The sequence below is a fragment of the Pleurodeles waltl genome, chromosome 3_1 (genome assembly GCF_031143425.1).
Source record: "Pleurodeles waltl isolate 20211129_DDA chromosome 3_1, aPleWal1.hap1.20221129, whole genome shotgun sequence".
Lineage (NCBI taxonomy): Eukaryota > Metazoa > Chordata > Amphibia > Caudata > Salamandridae > Pleurodeles > Pleurodeles waltl.
In genome coordinates, this window is record NC_090440.1 from 1,720,655,226 (window position 1) to 1,720,668,329 (window position 13,104).

Here is a 13,104-nt window from a genome sequence, read left to right on the forward strand (position 1 = left end):
CCTCCATCTTGCAGATGGAGGATTCCCCCAATAGGGTTAGGATTGTGACCCCCTCCCCTTGGGAGGAGGCACAAAGAGGGTGTACCCACCCTCAGGGCTAGTAGCCATTGGCTACTAACCCCCCAGACCTAAACACGCCCTTAAATTTAGTATTTAAGGGCTACCCTGAACCCTAGAAAATTAGATTCCTGCAACAACAAGAAGGACTGCCTAGCTGAAAACCCCTGCAGAGGAAGACCAGAAGACCACAACTGCCTTGGCTCCAGAAACTCACCGGCCTGTCTCCTGCCTTCCAAAGAACTCTGCTCCAGCGACGCCTTCCAAAGGGACCAGCGACCTCTGAATCCTCTGAGGACTGCCCTGCTTCGACGACGACAAGAAACTCCCGAGGACAGCGGACCTGCTCCAAAAAGACTGCAACTTTGTTTCAAGAAGCAGCTTTAAAGAACCCTGCAACTCCCCGCAAGAAGCGTGAGACTTGCAACACTGCACCCGGCGACCCCGACTTGGCTGGTGGAGAACCAACACCTCAGGGAGGACCCCCGGACTACTCTACGACTGTGAGTACCAAAACCTGTCCCCCCTGAGCCCCCACAGCGCCACCTGCAGAGGGAATCCCGAGGCTTCCCCTGACCGCGACTCTCTGAAACCTAAGTCCCGACGCCTGGAAAAGACCCTGCACCCGCAGCCCCCAGGACCTGAAGGACCGGACTTTCACTGCAGAAGTGACCCCCAGGAGTCCCTCTCCCAAGTGGAGGTTTCCCCGAGGAAGCCCCCCTTGCCTGCCTGCAGCGCTGAAGAGATCCCTTGATCTCTCATTGACTTACATTGCGAACCCGACGCTTGTTCTAACACTGCACCCGGCCGCCCCCGTGCCGCTGAGGGTGAAATTTCTGTGTGGGCTTGTGTCCCCCCCGGTGCCCTACAAAACCCCCCTGGTCTGCCCTCCGAAGACGCGGGTACTTAGCTGCAAGCAGACCGGAACCGGGGCACCCCCTTCTCTCCATTGAAGCCTATGCGTTTTGGGCACCACTTTGAACTCTGCACCTGACCGGCCCTGAGCTGCTGGTGTGGTGACTTTGGAGTTGCTCTGAACCCCCAACGGTGGGCTTCCTTGGACCTAGAACTGAACCCTGTAAGTGTCTTACTTACCTGGTAAAACTAACAAAAACTTACCTCCCCCAGGAACTGTGAAAATTGCACTGTGTCCACTTTTAAAATAGCTATTTGTGAATAACTTGAAAAGTATACATGGAATTGAAATGATTCAAAGTTCCTAATGTACTTACCTGCAATACCTTTCAAACAAGATATTACATGTTAAATTTGAACCTGTGGTTCTTAAAATAAACTAAGAAAAGATATTTTTCTATAACAAAACCTATTGGCTGGATTTGTCTGAGTGTGTGTACCTCATTTATTGTCTATGTGTATGTACAACAAATGCTTAACACTACTCCTTGGATAGCCTACTGCTCGACCACACTACCACAAAATAGAGCATTAGTATTATCTCTTTTTACCACTATTTTACCTCTAAGGGGAACCCTTGGACTCTGCATGCTATTCCTTACTTTGAAATAGCACATACTGAGCCAACTTCCTACAATAATCATAGAACTAAATCTACTATAGCAAGATGGATTGTTAAATGTACCAGAACTTGTTATGCAAAAGGTAAAAGGCCACTACCTATTACCTCTAGAGCGCATTCAACATGTAAGAAAGGTGCATTTATAGGGAACATAATTATAGCTGACGTTTGTAGGTCAGGTACATGGTCAACACCACACAAATTCACTAAACTAAATGTTTGGACATTTTAGCATGCCAACAATCCAATGAAGGACGGGCAGTGCTACGTAATTTATTCGAAAATACTGACCCGCCCACAGGTTAGCCACCACATTTATGGAGGCACTGCTTTTTAACCTATCTAGAGCATGTGTATCTACAGCTACACCTGCCGTCAAATGGTAAATGTTACCCAGTAAGCATGTGTTTGTGGCTTGTAGTGCTATAGATTCACATGCGCCCACCCACCTCCCCGGGTCATGTGTTTGTTACAGTACATAATACACATTTTCATGCATGATCCTTTAGATTATCTACCCTTCCATTACACTCAGTAATCTTCGACTGCGAGAAAACAGTCTGAAGATGGAGTCCAGGATTGCAAACTAGAGGGGGAGCCACTATGTCCTGTGACTTTAAAGACTTTCAAACAAAAACAACTTGCAACACTAGGTGGCAAAAGTACGCAGGGCATGTGAATCTACAGCACTACATGCCACAAACCGATGCTCACTGGGTAAGTAACTTTTCCTTACTGTCATTGTAGGAAGTTGGCTCTGTATGCACTGAGTCCAAGGGTTCCCCTTAGAGGTAAGATAGTGGCAAAAAGAGAATACTAATGCTCTATTTTGTGGTAGTGTGGTCGAGCAGTAGGCTTATCAAAGGAGTAGGGTTAAGGACAATTCCAGGCCTATAGGTTTTTGTATAGAAAAATATCTTTTCTTAGTTTCTTTTAAGAACCACAGGTTAAATTTTTACATGTAATACTTTGAAAGCAAGGTATTGCAGGTAAGTACTTTAGGAACTTTGAATAATCACAATAGCATATATACTTTTCAAATAAAACACATAGCTATTTTAAAACTAGACAGTGCAATTTTCACAGTTCCTAGGGGAGGTAAGTAATTGTTAGTTCTTGCAGGTAAGTAAACCACCTACGGGGTTCAAGTTTGGGTCCAAGGTAGCCCACCGTTGGGGGTTCAGAGCAACCCCAAAGTTACCACACCAGCAGCTCAGGGCCGGTCAGGTGCAGAGTTCAAAGTGGTGCCCAAAACGCATAGGCTTCAATGGAGAACGGGGTGCCCCGGTTCCAGTCTGCCAGCAGGTAAGTACCCGCGTCTCCGGAGGGCAGACCAGGGGGGTTTTGTAGGGCACCGGGGGGGGGGGGGGACACAAGTTAGCACAGAAAGTACACCCTCAGCAGCACGGGGGCGGCCGGGTGCAGTGTGCAAACACACGTCGGGTTTCCAATTGGAATCAATGGGAGACCAAGGGGTCTCTTCAGCCATGCAGGCAAGGGGGGGTGCTCCTCGGGGTAGCCACCACCTGGGCAAGGGAGAGGGCCTCCTGGGGGTCACTCCTGCACTGGAGTTCCGATCTTTCAGGTCCTGGGGGCTGCGGGTGCATGGTCTTTTCCAGGCATCGGGATCTGAGGAGCAGGCAGTCGCGGTCAGGGGGAGCCTCGGGATTCCCTCTGCAGGCGTCGCTGTGGGGGCTCAGGGGGGGCAACTCTGGCTACTCACGGTCTCGTAGTCGCCGGGGAGTCCTCCCTGAAGTGTTTGCACCCGACGCCCCCGGCTCGACTTGTGGAGAACAGAGTTGCAAGTCTCACACTTCTGGCGGGAAACGCAGTTGTCTTGAAGTTGCTTCTTTGGAAACAAAGTTGCAGTCTTTGGTGAACAGGGCCACTGTTCTCGGGAGTTTCTTGGTCCTTCTAGAGCAGGGCAGTCCTCTGAGGATTCAGAGGTCGCTGGTCCTGGGGAAAGCGTCGCTGGAGCAGTTTCTTCAGAAGGGGGGAGACAGGCCGGTAGAGCTGGGGCCAAAGCAGTTGGTGTCTCCGTCTTCTCTGCAGGGTTTTTCAGCTCAGCAGTCCTCTTCTTAGGTTGCAGGAATCTGAGTTCCTAGGTTCTGGGGAGCCCCTAAATACTGAATTTAGGGGTGTGTTTAGGTCTGGGAGGGCAGTAGCCAATGGCTACTGTCCTTGAGGGTGGCTACACCCTCTTTGTGCCTCCTCCCTGAGGGGAGGGGGCACATCCCTAATCCTATTGGGGGAATTCTCCATCTGCAAGATGGAGGATTTCTAAAAGTTAGTCACCTCAGCTCAGGACACCTTAGGGGCTGTCCTGACTGGCCAGTGACTCCTCCTTGTTTTTCTCATTATCTCTCCTGGACTTGCCGCCAAAAGTGGGGGCTGTGTCCAGGGGGCGGGCATCTCCACTAGCTGGAGTGCCCTGGGGCATTGTAACACGAAGCTTGAGCCTTTGAAGCTCCCTGCTAGGTGTAGGAAGTTGGCTCTGTATGCACTATTTCAAAGTAAGGAATAGTATGCACAGAGTCCAAGGGTTCCCCTTAGAGGTAAGATAGTGGCAAAAAGAGATAATACTAATGCTCTATTTTGTGGTAGTGTGGTCGAGCAGTAGGCTTATCAAAGGAGTAGTGTTAAGCATTTGTTGTACATACTCACTGGCAATAAATGAGGAACACACACTCAGAAACAATTCCAGGCCAATAGGTTTTGTTATAGAAAAATATATTTTCTTAGTTTATTTTAAGAACCACAGGTTCAAATTCTACATGCAATACTTTGCATGAAAGGTATTGCAGGTAAGCACTTTAGGAACTTTGAATAATCACAATAGCATATATACTTTTTACATAAAACACATTTAGCTGTTTTAAAAGTAGACACAGTGCAATTTTCACAGTTCCTGGGGGAGGTAAAGTAATGTTAGTTCTTGCAGGTAAGTAAACCACCTACGGGGTTCAAGTTTGGGTCCAAGGTAGCCCACCGTTGGGGGTTCAGAGCAACCCCAAAGTTACCACACCAGCAGCTCAGGGCCGGTCAGGTGCAGAGTTCAAAGTGGTGCCCAAAACGCATAGGCTTCAATGGAGAGAAGAGGGTGGCCCGGTTCCAGTCTGCCAGCAGGTAAGTACCCGCGTCTTCGGAGGGCAGACCAGGGGGGTTTTGTAGGGCACCGGGGGGGGGACACAAGCTCACACAAAGTACACCCTCAGCGGCACTGGGGCGGCCGGGTGCAGTGTGCAAACACGCGTCGGGTTTCCAATGGATTTCAATGAGAGACCAAGGGGTCTCTTCAGCGGTGCAGGCAGGCAAGGGGGGGCCTCCTCGGGGTAGCCACCACCTGGGCAAGGGAGAGGGCCTCCTGGGGGTCACTCCTGCACTGGAGTTCCGATCCTTCAGGTGCTGGGGGCTGCGGGTGCAGGGTCTTTTCCAGCCGTCGGGATTTTAGAGTCAGGCAGTCGCGGTCAGGGGGAGCCTGGGGATTCCCTCTGCAGGCGTCGCTGTGGGGACTCGGGGGGGGGGGGGGGGACAACTTTGGTTACTCACAGTCTCGGAGTCGCCGGAGGGTCCTCCCTAAGGTGTTGGTTCTCCACCAGTCGAGTCGGGGTCGCCGGGTGCAGTGTTGCGAGTCTCACGCTTCTTGCGGGGATTGCAGGGGTCTTTAAATCTGCTCCTCTGGATACAAAGTTGCAGTCTTTGTTGAACAGAGCCGCTGTTCTCGGGAGTTTCTTGGTCTCTTGGAAGTAGGGCAGTCCTCTGAGGATTCAGAGGTCGCTGGTCCCAGGGAAAGCGTCGCTGGAGCAGTTTTCTTCTGAAGGCAGGAGACAGGCTGGTAGGAGTGGGGCCAAAGCAGTTGGTGTCTTCTTTCTTCTTCTGCAGGGCTTTTTCAGCTCCGCAGTCCTCTTCTTCAGTAAGTTGCAGGAATCTAAATTCTTAGGTTCAGGGGAGCCCTTAAATGCTAAATTTAAGGGCGTGTTTAGGTCTGGGGGGTTAGTAGCCAATGGCTACTAACCCGGAGGGTGGTTACACCCTCTTTGTGCCTCCTCCCAAGGGGAGGGAGTCACATTCCTATCCCTATTGGGGGAATCCTCCATCTGCAAGATGGAGGATTTCTAAAAGTTAGTCACTTCAGCTCAGGACACCTTAGGGGCTGTCCTGACTGGCCAGTGACTCCTCCTTGTTTTTCTCATTAATTCCTCCGGCCTTGCCGCCAAAAGTGGGGCCGTGGCCGGAGGGGGCAGGCAACTCCACTAGCTGGAGTGCCCTGGGGTGCTGGAACAAAGGGGGTGAGCCTTTGAGGCTCACCGCCAGGTGTTCCAGCTCCTGCCTGGGGGAGGTGATAGCATCGTCACCCAGTGCAGGCTTTGTTACTGGCCACAGAGTGACAAAGGCACTCTCCCCATGTGGCCAGCAACATGTCGAGTGTGGCAGGCTGCTAAAACCAGTCAGCCTACACGTGTAGTTGGTTAAGGTTTCAGGGGGCACCTCTAAGGTGCCCTCTGGGGTGTATGTTACAATAAAATGTACACTTTGGTACCAAACTTCCCAGTTTTCAGTGTAGCCATTATGGTGCTGTGGAGTTCGTGTTTGACAGACTCCCAGACCATATACTCTTATGGCTACCCTGCACTTACAATGTCTAAGGTTTGGCTTAGACACTGTAGGGGCACAGTGCTCATGCACTGCTGCCCTCACCTATGGTATAGTGCACCCTGCCTTAGGGCTGTAAGGCCTGCTAGAGGGGTGACTTATCTATACTGCATAGGCAGTGTGAGGTTGGCATGGCACCCTGAGGGGAGTGCCATGTCGACTTACTCGTTTTGTCCTCACGAGCACACACAAGCTGGCAAGCAGTGTCTGTGCTGAGTGAGGGGTCCCCAGGGTGGCATAAGCTATGCTGCAGCCCTTAGAGACCTTCCCTGGCATCAGGGCCCTTGGTACCAGGGGTACCAGTTACAAGGGACTTACCTGGATGCCAGGGTGTGCCAATTGTGTAAAACAAAAGTACAGGTTAGGGAAAGAACACTGGTGCTGGGGCCTGGTTAGCAGGCCTCCGCACAATTTCAAATCAAATCAAATCAAATCAAATCAAATCAAATCAAATCAAATCAAATCAAAACATAGCATCAGCAAAGGCAAAAAGTCAGGGGTTAACCATGCCAAGGAGGCATTTCCTTACACTAGGTGTTACAGTTCCTGCAGGGGGGAGGTGTGAAGCACCTCCACCCAGAGCAAGCTTTGTTTCTGTCCTTAGAGAGCACAAAGGCTCTCACTGCATGGGGTCAGAAACTTGTCTCTCAGCAGCAGGCTGGCACAGACCAGTCAGTCCTGCACTGAACAATTGGGTAAAATACAGGGGGCATCTCTAGGATGCCCTCTGTGTGCATTTTTTAATAAATCCAACACTGGCATCAGTGTGGGTTTATTATTCTGAGAAGTTTGCTATAAAACTTCCCAGTATTCAGTGTGGCCATTATGGAGCTGTGGAGTTCGTTTTTGACAGGCTCCCAGACCATATACTCTTATGGCTACCCTGCACTTACAATGTCTAAGGTTTTGCTTAGACACTGTAGGGGCATAGTGCTCATGCACCTATGCCCTCACCTGTGGTATAGTGCACCCTGCCTTAGGGCTGTAAGGCCTGCTAGAGGGGTGACTTACCTATGCCACAGGCAGTGTGAGGTTGGCATGGCACCCTGAGGGGAGTGCCAGGTCGACTTAGTCATTTTCTCCCCACCAGCACACACAAGCTGACAAGCAGTGTGTCTGTGCAGAGTGAGGGGTCCCTAGGGTGGCATAAGACATGCTGCAGCCCTTAGAGACCTTCCCTGGCATCAGGGCCCTTGGTACCAGGGGTACCAGTTACAAGGGACTTACCTGGGTGCCAGGGTTGTGCCAATTGTGGAGACAACTGTACCTTTTAGGTGAAAGAACACTGGTGCTTGGGCCTGGTTAGCAGGGTCCCAGCACACTTCTCAGTCAAGTCAGCATCCGTATCAGGCAAAAAGTGGGGGGGGTAACTGCAACAGGGAGCCATGTCTTTACAGTCCTCACTTGGTTTTTCAGGGATGTCTGGAATTATACCATTTGCTAGCTCAGTGCTCGTTTTTCCTTTGATTTGAAATTGATCTTTAAAAATTTAGAAAAGCTTGTTATGCTTTCAGAAAGGTTGCAGGGGGAACCTGGATGTACCAGAGGTCAGTTTGGTTTAGGGGGTACTAATGAAAAGGGATATAAATCTGGGGGGGATGAGGCGAGGGCTGTTATGCACCAGTAGGCCTAACAGAAAATTAAGATACAATGGGCCAGTGAAGCAGAAAGGCAATTGGGTGCTGCAGATTGTTGTACGGTGACTACATCTCTATACAGAAAACCCAGCATATATCCTTGTACGCTGTACAGTTAGACAGTCTATAGTTTTAATTACATTTCCATCATTTCAACAGATCTGGAACCAGGAACAGAGTACACAATATATATTATTGCTGTTCGGAGCAACTACAAGAGTGGACCTCTAGTTGGCAAAAAAAGGACTGGTAAATATCTTCTCAGCTGGGGCCCTTAGCAAGCCCCATGTTTAAATGTGATCATGGAAATGTTATGGTAGAGGTAGCAAGCATGCATATGTGATAGTTTGAGCCTAATAGTTTCTCAACAAACATAAATCCTTAACCTTCCTACACCCTCACCCCCCTCCACCACCACCTTTGTATCAGAGTAATGTTTTGCTAATCACTGGACAAGACTGTAGGTACACAGGAAATATATTTAATGCTTTTTGTTTTCTCTCATGCGTATAACCCTGTCAACCAATTGAGTTACTCTGGTGGTTAGACTTGGATTTTGTAAAGCATACTTTGTCTGCTTTTGAGTTGACTTCCACTGTTCATGCTTGATACTGATTTCTTCCAGTTTTGCATGATAAATTGCATGTCCCACCTACTGGGTGCGTTCACAGGGTTCATGTTGACCCCTCTTTATGCTTAACTCCCACCTATCATTCTTTAAATCAGTTTTAGGTTTCCACGGATATTGCTGAACTGTTTGCTTCGAGAATTGCTAGTGTTAAGGACCCGGTTTGTGGCACATTCCTCTTAATTGCTTACGGTGTTTCCATTAGTCATTGAAAGGCAAACCTATCCAACCACTGTGTTTTTTTTTTTTTTTTTCTTCCCTCTGGAATGCCATTCCATCTGGACTGTCACCTGACCTATCAGTCTGACAATCTTATGCTGGTCAAACAGTGTATCCACAGGTTTGAAATAAGTTATCAAACCTGTAAAAATAAACTGAAATACGGATTTCTTCTCCAGCTGCCCATTCGTTCCAGTCAGCAGTGCTCACTGTTGTCCCCAACAGCAGTACGTTGACTCACTTGAGAAGCCTTAAAGCGCACCATTCATATAGTCCATTTGCTTGCTGCCATTTCCGTAGGCAGCTGGCTAGAAGGTACAGGATGATCACTTAATTATAAATGAGTGAATTGGGTCAGTTTGCTGTATTTTGGTTAGCAGCTCTAAGAAAATGTAGTTTTGCTGCCTGCCTCTACCTTGTAAGGTGTTCACTACTCACTAAAGTAGTCTGCCATCCACAAGCAGAGTAATTGAACATTTTTATTTTAAGGATGTGAGCCCATGAAGAGATGGGATATTGTTGCAGTGTGGTACATGATTACATTGGCTATTTAAACTATTGTTTGGCAGCTGGCACTTGGGCCACTCAGTGTGTCTTCATGTATTTGGCACTAGTGTCGCTTCAGGACTATTGTCCATGCCATTTACAGGACCTTTTTCTCGAAGGGACTTTAAAAACCTAGCCACGAGACCTTAGAGGTTGTTTACATCCTTGTCTGGGTTTGAAGAAACTTTTCACCTAAATTGTGTTGCCATCACATCTGTTGATTACCACATTCTATTCAGATGAACTGTATTGTCACGTGTTTGGTTAAAGCTAGAGCTGGTCTTTCACTTAACCATGTAATTATGAAATGTTTCCCTTTAGCAGACTGTTAATTTAGTGCCATAACACCAATGGGCTGATTTTGCAGATGCTTACACTGGGATTTAATTGCGGTGGCTTTTTGCAGGGCTCAAGTCAAAGCTTGACCTGGTTATATCTGTGTTGGTTTGACTAACGCAGCTTCTCGCCGCTGCCAATGAGCTTTGCTTTTTATTGCTTCTAACCCTTTCTTTGGCTAGATGAGCTTCCGCGGCTGGTTACCCTCGCTCAACCTGGCCAGCAAGGCCAGGAGATCTTAGATGTGCCTTCTCTTGTGGAGAATACGCCTTTCATCTCCCAGACCAGCTTTGACAATGGAAACGGTATTCAACTTCCAGGCACCAGCGGTCAGCAGAATATTGGTCATCAGGGGCAGCAGGTCTTTTTGGAAGAACACGGTTTTAGGAGTCCTGTGCTACCCACAACTGCCACCCCAGTGAAGCCTGGATACCAAGCACCTGAGCAGCACACGCTGGACAAGTATACCCCAGGGCAGCACGTTCCAACCATCAGAGAGGATATTGAACTTGCCAGGTTCCCTCCACGTCAGATTGACATGGACAGACCTACATCTCATGACTCTGGGCCTCAACAAGTTGACAGAACAGGCCAGGAAGCTCAGACAACCATCTCATGGAGGCCACTGCTGGAGACCACAGAGTACATCATCACCTGTCACCCTGTTGGTAACGAGGAAACACCTCAGCAGGTAACGGAATTTTTCTGTAGTTAAATTTGCTTTGTGCACTGCATCCGGCCCTTTTTAGGTTTGCCTTTTGAGTTTGTTTTATGAAAGTCTGTAAATCTGTTTCTTACAGTAATTTTATAATCCCAGATCCTCTCCTATGAAGGTAGTAGGGTCCACGTTTGGTAGTAAATGAGGAAAGGTGTTTGAATGTGACCAGTTAAGCTGTGATTCCAAACTTGTAGACCTCTTTCTGGGAGTTTTTATGTTACTTTCGAACATGTGTAACTTTGGCCTTTTACCCCCTTTTTTTTATCTACACCCTTTACCTCCCTCCTAGTACAATAGGGAGACTTAAGTATATCGGATGGTGCCGTTTGGATACAGAATTACATTTTTGTGTTTTTGCAAATCCTCAGACTACTCTGGATATAGTCCCCTAATCGGAGTACAGGGTCTGGTTGATTTATGGGGTGATAATTAAAACAGGGTTCTGTAACAGAACGTAAATTACCTTAAATCTGCAGCATAACCCTGCGGGTTCCTAACGCCCAAACATTTGGTGTTTGTTGTACATTCATTTCAGTGGTTTGGATGAAGAAATGTTTGATAAATTGGGCAGCAATCACAAAGGTTGTTTCCATGTCTAATCCTGAAACTAGTCATGGTGGTTATTGAAGTGTTTCTCTTGAAACCAAAATGAGCAGACCTTCAGTAGAGGCACAAGGAGCTGAAACAACGGTTTCTGGTCTTCACAACAGAATGACTCCACTTGATTTCCAGTCACCCATTATCAAAAATACCCCTCTGATTGTTAATTTCACCAAATGGATGTTTATGAACATGTAGGTGAATGAAGTTGTAATCGGTACATGGAGTTGGAAGACCAGCTCCACACTGTTTTTATATTGTAGTAGAAATTCCACAGGAGTCTGTTAAAATTATTCGACCTGTGATTGACATAGGTGGAGAGACAAACTTCCAACTGAAGATTAGCCTTAAGCAGATGTTTCTATGAATTAGTCCTCAAACCAGAAGCCATCACCAAATGCTGCTCATTCATCCGAACTCCACTAAAACACACTCCCCACTGAAGTATGCACCATGTTTAGATTCTGCACTCGTGCCATCATTGGCCAAGTGCCTGATTAGGGAGGCAAAATCACCAGATAATCTGTACTACTCAAAGCTTAAACGGCAGGTAAATTAATTCTAATTTATTGCCAGCCTCAATGACTGTGCTGCTATACCCAGAACAGCAGTACTGAATGCCTGGATGTGTTCCTCTACAATTGAATAGTATGAGAGTCTGCAAATTGCAGTCCGTTACCCAAACTCACCTTATTGACGAAGGTGCCCAAATGGTAGTTGCAGTGCTGAATGTGCTTCTGAATATAGGGTAAATTATTTTTTATTTATTTTAAATCCCATCAAACTGACATGATGCAGAGGGTACGGTTTCTGCATTTAAGACTGTCCACTTGGAGTCCTTGTGGTGAGTTGAAGGACACTTAATAGAGTCGCACAGTGTCTGATGCTCCTGTAATAAGGTCTGTTTGGAGGATGCTTAAAATAAGTTGACAGTAGGATTGGTGATGAATTGATGCGGTGGAAATTCACACCCTTTATGGAGTTTAATCGTTCTCAGGGAGTCCTGTTTGATCTCATTCAGCATTTTATAAGACCTTTAGCAAATAAAAATAAAATGAAATTGTGCAGGATTGTAAAGCAGTTGCTAAAGATTTGAGTCAAACCCGAATTTCTTTCCACTAGATAAAAAAACATGTAATAGGAGAACTTGCCGAATGCTGGCAAATGGACATATTTAATACAACATAGATTTGTATTGAGCTTTGTGCTTATGATTCAGTGGCTGGAACCGCCGCCCTTATTGTTATACTACTTGTGCCAAAAGACCATCTCACCATTTTTTGTGGGCTTGTGTGTGTTTTTTTTATTTTTATGTATTTTTTTTTATTGGATTTATTTTTTACATCCACTGATGGTAGGGACCATTCATTGTAATGCCTAAGGTACCATTTGAACAGTTTATTTATATATATATATATATATATATATATATATATATATATATATATATGTATATGTATATGTATATATATATTTGTATATGTATATATGTTATTTTTTTAAATTGTAAAGTAACATTTATATCGCTCTTTACAAGAGCTCTACACTTCCTAAATATATTAGGCAATGTGGCTCATAGTTTTTAGTAGGTTTTCACTCTTAATGCTTGCGCTAGTACATTTTGATGCCAAGAGATCCCATCTGCTCCTCATGTTTCTGAGAATGAATCTTCGCCCCCTCTCCCCGCCCTGTTCCCTGCCAAAATATAAAGGGAAGGAAGGGATAGCTGTGGCATCCAGGTATGTGTGATTCTTGGTTTCATTTCTTCTAAAAAAGAACAGAAGTCCTACTTAAAACAAGCAATGGCAAAGAAAACAGTTCCCACCTTTGAATGGCGTTAGTCTTTTGGCTTTGTGCTTTTTGCGAATGCTGAATAATATGAGCATAAGTAACCTTGGGGTGCGTTTTAAGGTTTGTGGCTTTTTTTCCTTTTTGAGAAAGGAGCTGGCCAGTAAAATAATGCAACTACCATAAGAAATGGAAAACAAAATAATGGAGGGGTTTGGAGAACAACTCAACACCGCCAAGTGTCTGAGATCTGGGGTTTCGAGGAAGCAGCAGGAAGGTTTTGAAAAAAAAAAAATAAGTAGGATGGTAGAAACAGTACATGGATACGAGAGTCTGAAGCAATTTAAGAGGATAACCTAGTTAATTGATGTGCTCAATGAAAGTA

The 13,104-nt window shown here is 46.6% G+C and overlaps 1 protein-coding gene across 7 annotated transcripts in view; it reads left to right on the plus strand.

The window, feature by feature from the left end:
* FN1 (fibronectin 1) overlaps positions 1-13,104 on the plus strand; it is a 169,419-nt gene that overhangs the window by 145,795 nt on the left and 10,520 nt on the right. For 4 of the 7 annotated variants that reach the window (XM_069225626.1, XM_069225629.1, XM_069225630.1 and 1 more), the window contains 2 exons: positions 8,044-8,133; positions 9,796-10,304. In XM_069225626.1, coding sequence (XP_069081727.1) covers positions 8,044-8,133; positions 9,796-10,304 — 599 coding nt within the window. The remainder of the gene's footprint in view (positions 1-8,043; positions 8,134-9,795; positions 10,305-13,104) is intronic. The other 3 variants (XM_069225627.1, XM_069225631.1, XM_069225633.1) reach the window with 1 other exon arrangement.